General features: G+C 38.1%; 1 protein-coding gene across 2 annotated transcripts in view; it reads left to right on the forward strand.

Moving 5' to 3' along the window:
• The window catches only part of tgfbi (transforming growth factor, beta-induced), a 31945-nt gene extending 17877 nt beyond the window's left edge, over positions 1-14068 (forward strand). Inside the window, exons 11-17 of one of the 2 annotated variants that reach the window (XM_036943436.1) lie at positions 903-1039; positions 5435-5565; positions 9492-9616; positions 10940-11042; positions 11163-11221; positions 13240-13267; positions 13367-14068. In XM_036943436.1, coding sequence (XP_036799331.1) covers positions 903-1039; positions 5435-5565; positions 9492-9616; positions 10940-11042; positions 11163-11221; positions 13240-13267; positions 13367-13428 — 645 coding nt within the window. In that variant the 3' untranslated portion in view covers positions 13429-14068. The remainder of the gene's footprint in view (positions 1-902; positions 1040-5434; positions 5566-9491; positions 9617-10939; positions 11043-11162; positions 11222-13239; positions 13268-13366) is intronic. The other variant, XM_036943437.1, reaches the window with a different exon arrangement.
• Positions 14069-15287: the final 1219 nt, after the last annotated feature.

The following is a 15287-nucleotide window of genomic DNA, read 5'->3' on the forward strand; positions in this document are numbered from 1 at the left end:
TTATGTAGATTACTCTCTTCCTAAAGGTTAACTCATTATGTAGATTACTCTCTTCCTAAAGGTTAACTCATTATGTAGATTACCCTCTTCCTAAAGGTTAAAGGTTAACTCATTATGTAGATTACTCTGTTCCTAAAGGTTAACTCATTATGTAGATTACTCTGTTCCTAAAGGTTAACTCATTATGTAGATTACTCTGTTCCTAAAGGTTAACTCATTGTGTAGATAACCTTTAACCTTTAGGAAGAGGGTAAACTTGTTATGTAGATTACTCTCTTCCTAAGGGATAGTTATCCCTTAGGAAGAGTTATCCATTATGTAGATTACCCAAAATACACTATGCCAAGTTATACAAAGCGTGATTGTGCTGTTTTCATATTAACAATGAACAGTTTCTGGCTGGTCAATTCTCCAGATGAGTCAGGGAAGAAGGCCTATTACGTGAAGTTATAATCTCAAAAACAGATGTTGAGCCAATGACACGAGAGAGTCTCTCTCTCAACTATGAGAGAGAGAGAGAGAGAGAGAATTAACTCCTGAGGTGCTGACCTGTTGTACCCTCAACAACCACTGTGATTATTATTACTTGACCCTGCTGGTCATCTATGAACATTTGAACATCTTGGCCATGTTCTGTTATAATCTTCACCCGGCACAGCCAGAAGAGGACTGGTGGCCTTTCTAGAGAGTTTTTCCTAGTCACTGTGCTTCTGCATTACTTGATGTTTGGGGTTTTAGGCTGGGTTTCTGTATAACACTTTGTGACATCGGCTGATATAAAAATATTTGATAAATATATCTGATTGATTGAGGTAATGGGATGCAATCATGGTGATGGTAGAGCAAACATTACTCTAACCTCACTCACTCACACTCTCTCTATCTCTCTGTCTCAATAACAGAGCCTGTGCATAGAGAACTCCTGTATCGCTGCCCACGACAAGACCGGACGTTTTGGCAGCATGTTCACAGTCGACAAGGTCCTGACTCCCCCAATGGGCACCATCATGGATGTCCTGAAGGCTGATGACCGATTCAGGTGAGAGTCAATGATTCAGTGAATGATTCAGTGAATGATTCAATGGAAAGGCTTACCAAGGTTTTCCTTAATAATATCTTGAGGCAATATGATTCAATTTCAGAAGAACAAGAACAGACATGTAGCATATGCACAAAAGAGGGTACAGTGTCAAAATAAAAAGTCTCAAAACACCATGGTTGTGTAATGAAAACGTGACAAGTAGTACACCTAAACTGAAATCTGGTGTTTGGAGGGTGTTTGAATGTAAACCCAATGTAAATGGTATGATTACACATCATAGATTTTAAAACAGAACTACTCTGAAACACCCAAAGTGGTTCTTCGACCTGAATATAGTTAATTTTACACAAGTGTTGTGAAACACTTTTGGGGGTTTCAGTGAATGTAAAAGGCAACGTCAAAACACGTGAAGTTCTCATACAATCAGTTTAGAAATGCTAATGTTTTAATGGTCTAATATTGATTGACGGAGGAGGCCTATGGAGAATAGTTTTTTCCACCTTTATTTTTTCAATGCTTTATTTAGACAGATTAGAAACAGGAGGGGAATTACAGTGGTACATTTCCTCTGATTTTTACCCACTCAATCACACAGCCTCACTATTAAAAATTATTCTTGGGTTAATTGGAATTAACACACACACAAAAAAAACATATACTTAATAAAAATGAATGCCAATTGCGCTAAACCCGTTGTCTAGCAGTAAATCCCCCGGATTAGAGACATCATCCTTCTCCCAACCGAAGACCGAAGTTAAATTCCCCTCTCCAATCCTTCAGTCTGTTTCTCCCATCTACCTGTAATCACCTGTTCCAACCCTTCAGTCTGTTTCTCCCATCTATCTGTGATCACCTGTTCCAGCCCTTCAGTCTGTTTCTCCCATCTATCTGTAATCACCTGTTCCAACCCTTCAGTCTGTTTCTCCCATCTATCTGTGATCACCTGTTCCAACCCTTCAGTCTGTTTCTCCCATTTATCTGTAATCACCTGTTCCAACCCTTCAGTCTGTTTCTCCCATCTACCTGTAATCACCTGTTCCAACCCTTCAGTCTGTCTCCCATCTACCTGTAATCACCTGTTCCAACCCTTCAGTCTGTTTCTCCCATCTACCTGTAATCACCTGTTCCAACCCTTCAGTCTGTCTCCCATCTACCTGTAATCACCTGTTCCAACCCTTCAGTCTGTTTCTCCCATCTACCTGTAATCACCTGTTCCAACCCTTCAGTCTGTTTCTCCCATCTACCTGTAATCACCTGTTCCAACCCTTCAGTCTGTCTCCCATATACCTGTAATCACCTGTTCCAACCCTTCAGTCTGTTTCTCCCATCTACCTGTAATCACCTGTTCCAACCCTTCAGTCTGTTTCTCCCATCTATCTGTGATCACCTGTTCCAACCCTTCAGTCTGTTTCTCCCATCTTATCTGTTTCCCTTTTTTCATTTCATAACTCTCTTCTTTTTTTAAATGTATGCTAGTCGTTTTAATGATTTATTCATTTCAATTGACCCAAAATAATGTAAAAATGAATCAAACTGAATATGTTGTTAAAACCTGTTATGGCTGCGGTCCCTGTACAGGGACCAAAATCAGCGGAAATTTCATAGCGCCAACGGTAGTACTCGATAAAACTCAAACTTTCATTAAAACACACATGCAGGGCACTCAATTAAAGCTACACTCGTTGTGAATCTAGCCAACATGTCAGATTTGTAAAATGCTTTTCGGCGAAAGCATGAGAAGCTATTATCTGATAGCATGCACCCCCCCGAAATACCTGAACGAGACGCAAACAAAAGAATTAGCGTAGCCGGCGCTACACAAAAACACAGAAATAAAATATAAAACATTCATTACCTTTGACGAGCTTCTTTGTTGGCACTCCTATATGTCCCATAAACATCACAATTGGGTATTTTTCCCGATTAAATCCGTCAAAGTATGCCCAAAATGTTGATTTATGAAGCCCGTCTGATCCAGGAAAAAGCTCCTTTCCAAAACGCAACGTCAGTGTATAAAATTACTAAAAGTTGCCTATAAACTTTTACAAATCACTTCAAACTACTTTTGTAAACCAACTTTAGGTATTAATAGACGTTAATAATCGATCAAATTGATCACGGGGCGATCTGTATTCGATAGCAGCAAGTCTTGAAATCATCGTCCATATTTTCCCTTTCATAACTTCCTTCGGTGTACCCCAAGACAGGAAGTGCCTATTCGTCATCCCACCAAGGATAAAGTACCAATGAAATCCCAGTACTGGTGACATCGTGTGGAAGCTGTAGGCATTGCAAACAAGGCCCTATCTATTTTTCCTTGCCGTAGACAATCCATAGACTGGCAGATGGATTTTTTTTTTTTTTTTTTGTGAACAGTTTTCCTTGGGATTTTTACTCCTAAACACGTTCTGTTATAGCCACAGACATGATCTAACCAGTTTTAGAGACTTTAGAGACAGTGTTTTCTATCCACACATACTAATCATATGCATATACTATATTCCTGGCATGAGTAGCAGGACGTTGAAATGTTGCGCGATTTTTAACAAAAAGCTGCGAAAATTCGCACCAGCCTAAACAGGTTTTAAAAACATAATTATCTTTCATGAGTATAACCAACAAGATTGAACTCATTGGAAGTCTTTTGTTTAAACCACATTGCATTTCCTTATCTTGCCACGTGATTCTGTTTTTAGAGGATTGTGTTTTTTTTTTTTTTTAAACATTGACTTTTTGATTCTTTCACACAATGTGGTATGAATGTTTTGAAGAAAGAAAAGTATATTTCTAAATTAGTATTAAGCTTGTTGTGCCACGAGGTGTAATGGATTGTGATGAACGCATATCGAAACCGTCAAGACAAATTGACGTTCAATGAGCACAGCACACATTCCGGCAGGGTAGCCTAGTGGTTAGAGCATTGGACTAGTAAACGGAAGGTTGCAAGTTCAAATCCCTGAGTTGACAAGGTACAAATCTGTCGTTCTGCCCCTGAACAGTGTTCCTAGGCCGTCATTGAAAATAAGAATTTGTTCTTAACTGACTTGCCTAGTAAAATAAAGGTAAAATATAAAATAAATAAATTCCGACATTCACGATTGTCAGTGGAAGAGGCAAGTACAGAATCCTCATGTCTTGCAGTTCTACATCCAGTTTGTGCCAGTGGTTTAAACACAGTGCCTGCCAAACCGGTATAAAATGGCAAATTATCAAATACGTAAAACAATGTTACCATTAAGACACCAGACAAAGGGATTTAATTCTGCACTAGACAGGATTCAAAACATCATAATGGGGTTTAGAAGCTTTAGAGAGAGGAAACTACACCAAAAGAGACGGTATCTAATTCTGCGCTGAACAGGACACGAAACACCACAATAGTGTTTTCAATCTTTTTTCAGTTAGTGCTCCTAGTCCCTGGCAAGGTGTTGCACAACACTTGATTAAGTGGTGTTACGACACACCCTGTAATGTTTCAGAACATCTCAGGATGATGTGTTTCAATACTCCAGCAAAGTGAAGGGTTTCTGTCTCCTTCAAGTTGGTGGCAGCTCAGTTGCCACTGGTTTTGGTGTTACAATACACTTCATTTTAACAGTGTAGCTTCTGCCTACTGTAATGGTTTTCCTGTAGTGAAGGAGAAGCGGACCAAAATGCAGCGTGGTGATTATTCATGTTTTTAATAAAGACAACTATACATGAACAGACTAAACAAAACAAGAAAAGTGAAAACCTAAACAGTCCTATCTGGTGCAAACACAGAGACAGGAACAATCACCCACAAACACACAGTGAAACCCAGGCTACCTAAGTATGATTCTCAATCAGAGACAACTAATGACACCTGCCTCTGATTGAGAACCATACTAGGCCAAAACATAGAAATACCCAAAACCTAGAAAAACAAACATAGACTGCCCACCCAACTCACGCCCTGACCATACTAAATAAAATACAAAACAAAGGAAATAAAGGTCAGAACGTGACACCTACGTAGCACTGCGTGTGTTCTTCTCCTGTAGCTATAGGCCTCCAAGCGTCTTAATGGTTTTTCCAGAACTGAAAGGCTCAAAAGGCAATATGCTGCTTCATTTCCACCCACGTTCAGAGTCCTGGTTATTTTCCGTTTACTCTGTGTGTTTTCACTACCATTGATCTGTTCTGTTCTGCCATGATTCAACTGATACATGTTTGGTATATTTGGCACATCAGAAACCACAACTCTTCGATGTGGTAAAAACTTTCCCAATAGTCAACTGAAGTCCTCTTTTTTTTTCCTCTGAAGATTTTTTTTTTAGCAAACTGTGTGTGTTGGAAATCAGTCAGTTGTCAAGTCTTCTCTGTTGCTCTGAGGGTGGTCTTTCTGAGTGTGTGTTCCCTTCTTTTTTCCAGTCTGTTGGTCGGTGCCATCCAGACGGCTGGCTTGACAGAGCTGATGAACCAGGCCGGTCCCCATACCGTGTTCGCTCCCACCAACGATGCCTTCAGCGCCTTGCCAAAGGCTGACCTCAACAAACTCATGGGTAAGGACAGCCCTGGCTCCAGTCATTCTAGTTTTTCTAGAACAAAGCCAGTCTCAAACGAGAATACAGGGTTGAGGTCTGGTATGTAAGACTAGGAGAATTATAACAGATACCTCTCCGCCATATGTGTTCTATCACATGTATGTTGTGTATGTAGTGTGTGTCATATGTGTAGGGTATGTCATATGTGTAGGGTATGTCATATGTGTAGGGTATGTCATATGTGTAGGGTATGTCATATATGTAGTGTATATAATTTATGTTATATATGTAGTGTATGTCATATGTGTAGTGTATGTCATATATGTAGTGTATGTCATATGTGTAGTGTATGTCATATGTGTAGTGTATATAATTTATGTCATATATGTAGTGTATGTCATATATGTAGTGTGTGTCATATGTGTAGTGTATATAATTTATGTAGTGTATGCCATATGTGTAGTGTATGTCATATGTGTAGTGTATATAATTTATGTAGTGTATGTCATGTGTAGTGTATGTCATGTGTAGTGTATGTCATGTGTAGTGTATGTCATGTGTAGTGTATGTCATGTGTAGTGTATGTCATGTGTAGTGTATGTCATATGTGTAGTGTATGTCATATGTAGTGTATGTCATATATAGTGTATATAATTTGTGTAGTGTATGTCATATGTAGTGTATGTCATATGTAGTGTATGTCATATGTAGTGTATATAATTTGTCATATGTAGTGTATATAATTTATGTAGTGTATGTCATATGTAGTGTATGTCATATGTAGTGTATGTCATGTGTAGTGTATGTCATGTGTAGTGTATGTCATGTGTAGTGTATGTCATATGTAGTGTATGTCATATGTAGTGTATGTCATATGTAGTGTATGTCATATGTAGTGTATGTCATATGTAGTGTATGTCATATGTAGTGTATGTCATATGTGTATGCCGTATGTCATATGTGTAGTGTATGTCATATGTGTAGTGTATATAATTTATGTAGTGTATGTTATATGTAGTGTATGTCATATGTGTAGTGTATGTCATATGTGTAGTGTATGTCATATGTAGTGTATGTCATATATAGTGTATATAATTTATGTAGTGTATGTCATATGTGTAGTGTATGTCATATGTGTAGTGTATGTCATATGTGTAGTGTATGTCATATGTGTAGTGTATGTCATATGTGTAGTGTATGTCATATGTAGTGTATGTCATATGTAGTGTATGTCATATGTAGTGTATGTCATATGTAGTGTATGTCATATGTAGTGTATGTCATATGTAGTGTATGTCATGTGTAGTGTATGTCATGTGTAGTGTATGTCATATGTGTAGTGTATGTCATATGTAGTGTATGTCATATGTAGTGTATGTCATATGTCATATGTATGTCATATGTGTAGTGTATGTCATATATGTCATATATGTAGTGATTTATGTCATATATGTAGTGTATATAATTTGTGTAGTGTATGTCATGTCTAGTGTATGTCATGTGTAGTGTATGTCATGTGTAGTGTATGTCATATGTGTGTAGTGTATGTCATATGTGTGTAGTGTATATAATTTATGTAGTGTATTTGGGTGACTGGCATCCTGCCTTACAAACAACCAAACTGTGAACAGGTTTCACATGACTTGCTTTGCAAAACACTGTACTTTTCCAGCGAAGAAAAATCAATGATACCTAAGGACAATCTGATTTGTCCCACAGTGAAAATATGTTCGGCAGACAGACAGAACTGTTTGAATGAACCTAATAACCTATCTACACTCAGGAAATGATGACATGGTAGAATACATCTTGGATGCTAGCACACATATGAATGCCAAACAGCTGTGGTTAACTGGAGCCAGTTGTTCAGTTACAGTATGACCTACCTACAGTATACTGCAGCTACAATTACTGTTTTTGGGGTATATAAAATAATGTGTAATGAATAAACACTGTTGTTTGTTAATGATTGCCTAACTGTTTTGCATCAACAACTGTTTAGATGAGCAGGACACGTTTAGACAAATAGAATCATGTTGAATGACATCATGTTGAATGACTTCATGTTGAATGACTTCATGTTCAATGACTTCATGTTCAATGACTTCATGTTGAATGACTTCATGTTCAATGACATCATGTTCAATGACTTGTTGAATGACTTCATGTTCAATGACTTCATGTTCAATGACTTCATGTTCAATGACTTCATGTTCAATGACTTCATGTTGAATGACTTCATGTTGAATGACTTCATGTTGAATGACATCATGTTGAATGACATCATGTTGAATGACTTCATGTTCAATGACTTCATGTTGAATGACTTCATGTTGAATGACTTCATGTTCAATGACTTCATGTTCAATGACTTCATGTTCAATGACTTTTTGAATGACTTCATGTTCAATGACATCATGTTGAATGACTTCATGTTGAATGACTTCATGTTCAATGACTTCATGTTGAATGACTTTATGTTGAATGACTTCATGTTGAATGACTTCATGTTCAATGACTTCATGTTCAATGACTTCATGTTGAATGACTTCATGTTCAATGACTTCATGTTCAATGACTTCATGTTCAATGACTTTTTGAATGACTTCATGTTCAATGACATCATGTTGAATGACTTCATGTTGAATGACTTCATGTTCAATGACTTGTTCAATGACTTCATGTTGAATGACATCATGTTGAATGACATCATGTTGAATGACATCATGTTGAATGACATCATGTTGAATGACATCATGTTGAATGACTTCATGTTGAATGACTTCATGTTGAATGACTTCATGTTGAATGACATCATGTTGAATGACTTCATGTTGAATGACTTCATGTTCAATGACTTGTTGAATGACTTCATGTTGAATGACTTCATGTTCAATGACTTCATGTTCAATGACTTGTTTAATGACTTCATGTTCAATGACTTCATGTTGAATGACTTCATGTTCAATGACATGTTGAATGACATCATGTTCAATGACTTCATGTTCAATGACTTCATGTTGAATGACTTCATGTTTAATGACTTCATGTTCAATGACTTCATGTTGAATGACTTCATGTTCAATGACTTCATGTTCAATGACTTGTTGAATGACTTCATGTTCAATGACTTCATGTTCAATGACTTCATGTTGAATGACTTCATGTTCAATGACATGTTGAATGACTTCATGTTCAATGACTTCATGTTCAATGACTTCATGTTCAATGACTTCATGTTCAATGACTTCATGTTCAATGACTTCATGTTCAATGACTTCATGTTCAATGACTTCATGTTGAATGACATCATGTTCAATGACATCATGTTGAATGACATCATGTTCAATGACTTCATGTTCAATGACTTGTTGAATGACTTCATGTTGAATGACTTCATGTTCAATGACTTCATGTTGAATGACTTCATGTTCAATGACTTCATGTTGAATGACTTCATGTTGAATGACTTCATGTTCAATGACTTCATGTTGAATGACATCATGTTCAATGACTTCATGTTCAATGACTTGTTGAATGACTTCATGTTGAATGACTTCATGTTCAATGACTTCATGTTGAATGACTTCATGTTCAATGACATGTTGAATGACTTCATGTTCAATGACTTCATGTTCAATGACTTCATGTTCAATGACTTCATGTTGAATGACTTCATGTTGAATGACATCATGTTCAATGACATCATGTTGAATGACATCATGTTCAATGACTTCATGTTGAATGACTTGAGAATGTAGCTGTAATGCTAAAGTTATACAAAGTACCTTAACTCATCAGTTCCATGTTGCACAACCAATTCCTTTTCACTTTTTAAGCATTCATTCCTCAGCAGTGTTCCTCAGTTTCCTCTGTTTGTAAACGTCTAGACCATAGAGATACAACATGATCTGGTAGGTGTCTAATATCAGCTTGTTGTCTAGGCAACCCCCAGGAGCTGGCCAGTGTTTTGAAGTACCACATGGCTAAGGAGATTCTGGTCAGTGGAGGAGTGGGCTCCCATACCAGACTGAAGCCTCTGCAGGGAGACAAGCTGGAGCTGAACATGGTACAGTAGGCCCTCATGACTGTTTGATCCTGGAACACACGATCCTGGAACACACGATCCTGGAACACACAATCCTAGAACACGCGATCCTAAAACACACAATCCCGGAACACACGATCCTGGAACACACGATCCTGGAACACACGATTCTAGAACACACGATCCTGGAACAATTTGATCCTGCAACACAATGTTTGATATTGATACTACTAACATGTGTACCACCAGTTCTACCAGTACTAACATGTAATAACAATATGAACATGTACTAACATGATCTGAACTGAAAGGCTACTAACATATACTGGTAGTACATGTTAGTACTGCTATAACATGTATTAACATGTAATAAGAGTACTAACATGTACTACCAGTACTAACATGTGTACCACCAGTATTAACATGTACTACCAGTATTAACATGTACTACCAGTATTACCAGTATTAACATGAACTACCAGTATTAACATGTACTACCAGTATTAACATATACTACCAGTATTAACATGTACTACCAGTATTAACGTGTACTACCAGTATTAACATGTACTACCAGTATTAACATGAACTACCAGTACTAACATGTACTACCAGTACTAACATGTACTATCAGTATTAACATGTACTATCAGTATTAACATGTACTACCAGTATAACATGTACTACCAGTTTATGAAACCAGTCTACTATTTAAGATTTTGTTTTCAGTGGAGAAAATGCTACTTTTTTTATTGTGTACTTCTATGACTTACATCATTTACATTGTGCACAATGTATTGATATACAGTACCAGTCAGAAGTTTGGACACACCTACTCATTCCAGGGTTTTTCTTCATTTTTTACTATTTTCTACATTGTAGAATAATAGTGAAGACATCAAACTATGAAATAGCACATGTAGTAGTAACCATAAAAGTGTTAAACAAGTCAAAATCTATTTAATATTTGAGATTCTTAAAAGTAGCCGCCCGTTGTCTTGATGACAGCTTTGCACACTCTTGGCGTTCTCTCAACCAGCTTCACCTGGAATGCTTTTCCAACAGTCTTGGAAAAGTTCCCACATATGCTGAGCACTTGTTGGCTGCTTTTCCTTCACTCTGCGGTCCGAGTCATCCCAAACCATCTCACATTGTAGTGTATGCCAATGTAAAAAATAAAGAAAACCCCTGGAATGAGTAGGTTTGTCTAAACTTTTGACTGGTACTGTACATTCTTTCAACATGACTTGATTGTCGTGAACCCCTGTTATGAAAATATTAAGTATCACCTTATACTATATATTATACTTATACTATATCACCTTGTATCTTTTTCTTCTTCAGAGGAACCAGACCGTGTACATCAACAAGGTCCCAGTGGTTGAAGCCGACTTGATGGCCACCAATGGAGTTGTCCATGCTGTGGGAGCCATCATAAAGCCACTGTGTAAGAGCAATCGCTTCACTGTCCATAAATACTGAATTAACCATCTCACATTACTGTATATGGCATACTGTATTATCCTCCAATTGTCATTCTAACCCGGGCTTGTTCTCTCTCCTCCAGCTCCTAAGGTTGACAGGGAACAGGCTGATGACCCCATCAGGACTGCCTCTTCCATGATAGTAAGACATTTATAGACTCTTAGGTTGGAATCACTAAAACTCGTTTTTCAACCGCTCCACAAATTTCTTGTTAACAAACTATAGTTTTGGCAAGTCGGTTAGGACATCTACTTTGTGCATGACAGTAATTTTTCTAACAATTGTTTACAGCAGATTATTTCACTTATAGTTCACTGTATCACAATTCCAGTGGGTCAGACGTTTACATACAATAAGTTGACTGTGCCTTTTAACAGCTTGGAACATTCCTGAAAATTGTGTCAGGGCTTTAGAAGATTCTGATAGGCTAATTGACATAATTTGAGTCAATTGGAGGTGTACCTGTGGATGTATTACAAGGCCTACCTTCAAACTCAGTGCCTCTTTGCTTGACATCATAGGAAAATCAAAAGAAATCAGCCAAGACCTCTGAAAAAAAATTGTAGACCTCCACAAGTCTGGTTCATCCTTGGGAGCAATTTCCAAACGCCTGAAGGTACCACGTTAATCTATACAAACAATAGTACTCAAGTATAAACACCATGGGACCATGCAGCCGTCATACCGCTCAGGAAGGAGACACGCTCTGTCTCCTAGAGATGAACGTACTTTGGTGCGAAAAGTGCAAATCAATCCCAGAACAACAGCAAAGGACCTTGTGAAGATGCTGGAGGAAACAGGTACAAAGGTATCTATATCCACAGTAAAACGAGTCCAATATCGACTGAGCAAGGAAGAAGCCACTCCTGCAAAACCGCCTTAAAAAAGCCAGACTATGGTTTGCATTGTACTTTTTGGAGAAATGTCCTCTGGTCTGATGAAACAAAAATAGAACTGTTTGGCCATAATGACCATCGTTATGTTTGGAGGAACAAGAACACGGGGGTGGCAGCATCATGTTGTGGGGGTGCTTTGCTGCAGGAGGGACTGGTGCACTTCACAAAATAGATGGCATATTTGAGGAAGAAAAATTACGTGGATATATTGAAACAACATCTCAAGACATCAGTCAGAAAATTAAAGCTTGGTCGAAATGGATCTTCCAAATGGACAATGACCCCAAGTATACAGGGGCGGCAGGGTAGCCTAGTGGTTAGAGTGTTGGACTAGTAACCGAAAGGTTGCAAGTTCAAATCCCCGAGCTGACAATCTGTCGTTCTGCCCCTGAACAGGCAGTTAACCCACTGTTCCTAGGCCGTCATTAAAAACTGACTTGCCTAGTTAAATAAAGGTTAAATAAATAAATAAATATTTCAAAGTTGTGGTAAAATGGCTTAAGGACAACAAAGTCAAGGTATTGGAGTGGCCATCACAAACCATGACCTCAATCCCATAGAAAATGTGTGGGCAAAACTGAGCAAGGAGGCCTACAAACCTGACTCAGTTACACCAGCTCTGTCAGGAGGAATGGGCCAAAATTCACCCAGCCTATTGTGGAAGGCTACCTGAAATTTTTGACCCAAGTTAAACAAAAAAAAAATTTTGTGTGTGAATTTTACCCCTTTTTTCTCCCCTTTTTCGTGGTTTCCAATTGTTAGTAGCTACTGTCTTGTCTCATCGCTACAACGGGAGAGACGAAGGTTGAAAGTCATGCGTCCTCCAATACATAACCCAACCAAGCCGCACTGCTTCTTAACACAGCGCCATCCAACCCGGAAGCCAGCCGCACCAATGTGTCGGAACCCAGAGTCTCTGGTGGCACAGCTGGCGCTGCAGTACAGCGCCCTTAACCACTGCGTCACCCGGGAGGCCCCAAGTTAAACAATTTAAAGGCAATACTACCAAATACTAATTGACTGTATGTAAACTTCTGACCCATTGGGAATGTGATGAAAGAAATCATTTTCTCTACTATTATTTTGACATTTCATTCTGACATTCTTAAAATAAAGTGGTGATCCTAGCTGACCTAAGACAGGGATTTTCTACTAGGATTAAATGTCAGGAATTGTGAAAAACTGAGTTTAAATGTATTTGGCTAAGGTGTATGTAAACTTCCAACTTCAACTGTAAATGTTGTTGTATTCCTTTATTCACAGACGGACTCAAGAATCGGAGTCAAAAATGGTACATATTCTTGGATCTCTCACAGTCTGGTGTGGTGCATTCCACAAAACAAACTACTGTTGAACTGGTGTTAAATGTTGTTTTGATCTTTTGTTTCAGATGATCTCTTCCAGAAGGTCAGGAAAAGTATCTCCAGCAGAACGATGACTCGCATCCAGTAAATGAAGAGAAAAACATAAACATCAACACAAATCAGTGGATTGTTCCTGTTTGTTTATGGAATATATTCTTATCTGGGGGTAAAAATAGAAAGTGTAATGGATCACATTTTGTCGAAGATGGTAAATATTAACCAATCTCTAGATGAAGACAGAGTTGGGGTATATTTTAGTGGAATATCTTGCATAATTGCTTTCATATACCAAAGACCAAAGAATTGAATTACTTGTGTATTTTCTTTGATGTGAAAAAGGGACAACCAAAGCACAGCGACTAGCTATGACTACGTATACTGTAGTTTCATGAAAAGTGTTTTGAATGTTCACACGTGACTTCTGTTTTTAAATGTAAACGCAGAGTGGATTTTCTTGAGAAATATATACTGTATTTTGTTTTGATATGACAGATGTAGTATGTTTTCATATTTAGGCTGGAACGGAAAAGCTATTCGGGCATATGCAAATAAGTTCTGCTTCTCTTTGATATTTTTTCTTTCTTCCATTAAACCTGTTGAAAACAATAATGCACCCATAGTTATGTCACATGCTTTCCATTTGTAACACACTGTAGCAATATATTTATGTGTGGAAACCAAAGAGCAATGTCTGCACATCCCCAAAAAAATTAAATGTTCATTTTGTAGTTTGTTGGGAATTTATTCAAGTTCTATCCATGACGACACCTAAGTGTTTCAAGATATTGGCACGGCACTATATTATCTACATCAAAAATGGCATCCTGTTCCCTGTTTAAAGTCCTACTTTTGACCATGGTCCATAGGGGCTCTGGTCAAAAAGGTAGTGTACTGTATAGGACACAGGGGGCCTTTGGGACGGACCATACTCAATGTTTTATTTATTTATTTTCATTTCACCTTTATTTAACCAGGTAGGCTAGTTGAGAACACCTTTATTTAACCAGGTAGGCTAGTTGAGAAGACCTTTATTTAACCAGGTAGGCTAGTTGAGAACACATTTATTTAACCAGGTAGGCTAGTTGAGAACAAGTTCTCATTTACAATTGCGACCTGGCCAAGATAAAACACAGCAGTTCGACACATACAACAACACACAGTTACACATGGAATAAACAAAACATACAGTCAATAATACAGTAGAACAAAAGAAAACAAAGTCTATATACAGTGAGTGAAAATGAGGGAGTTAAGGCAATAAATAGGCCATGGTGGTGAAGTAATTACAATATGGCAATTAAACACTGGAATGGTAGATGGGCAAAAATGTCTGAGAACAATGTCTTTCTTTTGTTTGAATTAAGACAAACTCCTGCTGAAAACCACCGACACAGGTCCATCTGTAGAACAACGTCAACTCCTCACTGTACAGGAACTGAAAACTGAATTGGGACATTTTTCAAAGTTAAATCTCATCCATGTGATATCAATAATAATTGAATCCAAGACCGATACCTTCAACTCACCACTCACTAACATTGACTTTAATGTTAAGTTTTAAAAACTATTTGAAGTTTGTTTCTGTATTTTCTCTGGGGGGGGAGGAAGAATTGTTCTTTGTAAAGAATTTAGAACATAGGAACCCCTACTGTGAGTTCCAGTTTCTTGGTTGAGCGCCTGGGAAGGGCCGTGTTGTAAGGGAGAGAGGGGGAGACAGATATATGCATGCAATAGCTAGCTCCCAGTTGGCAGGTCTCCCGGCAAATGATCCGGAACAATGAATGAAACATTCCAAAAGTGTTTTACACTCTCGAGCAGACACTACCAAGCTGTTGGAGCTACAGGGGGCAGAGAGACCACTGACTAGGAGCCCTGCTCAGGAACTGAAGGCCACTGACTGGTCTGGATGCCAAGAAACAATTTAACAAGTCTAAATATTATGAGACA

Source organism: Oncorhynchus mykiss, chromosome 14 (assembly GCF_013265735.2).
Source record: "Oncorhynchus mykiss isolate Arlee chromosome 14, USDA_OmykA_1.1, whole genome shotgun sequence".
Classification (NCBI taxonomy): domain Eukaryota; kingdom Metazoa; phylum Chordata; class Actinopteri; order Salmoniformes; family Salmonidae; genus Oncorhynchus; species Oncorhynchus mykiss.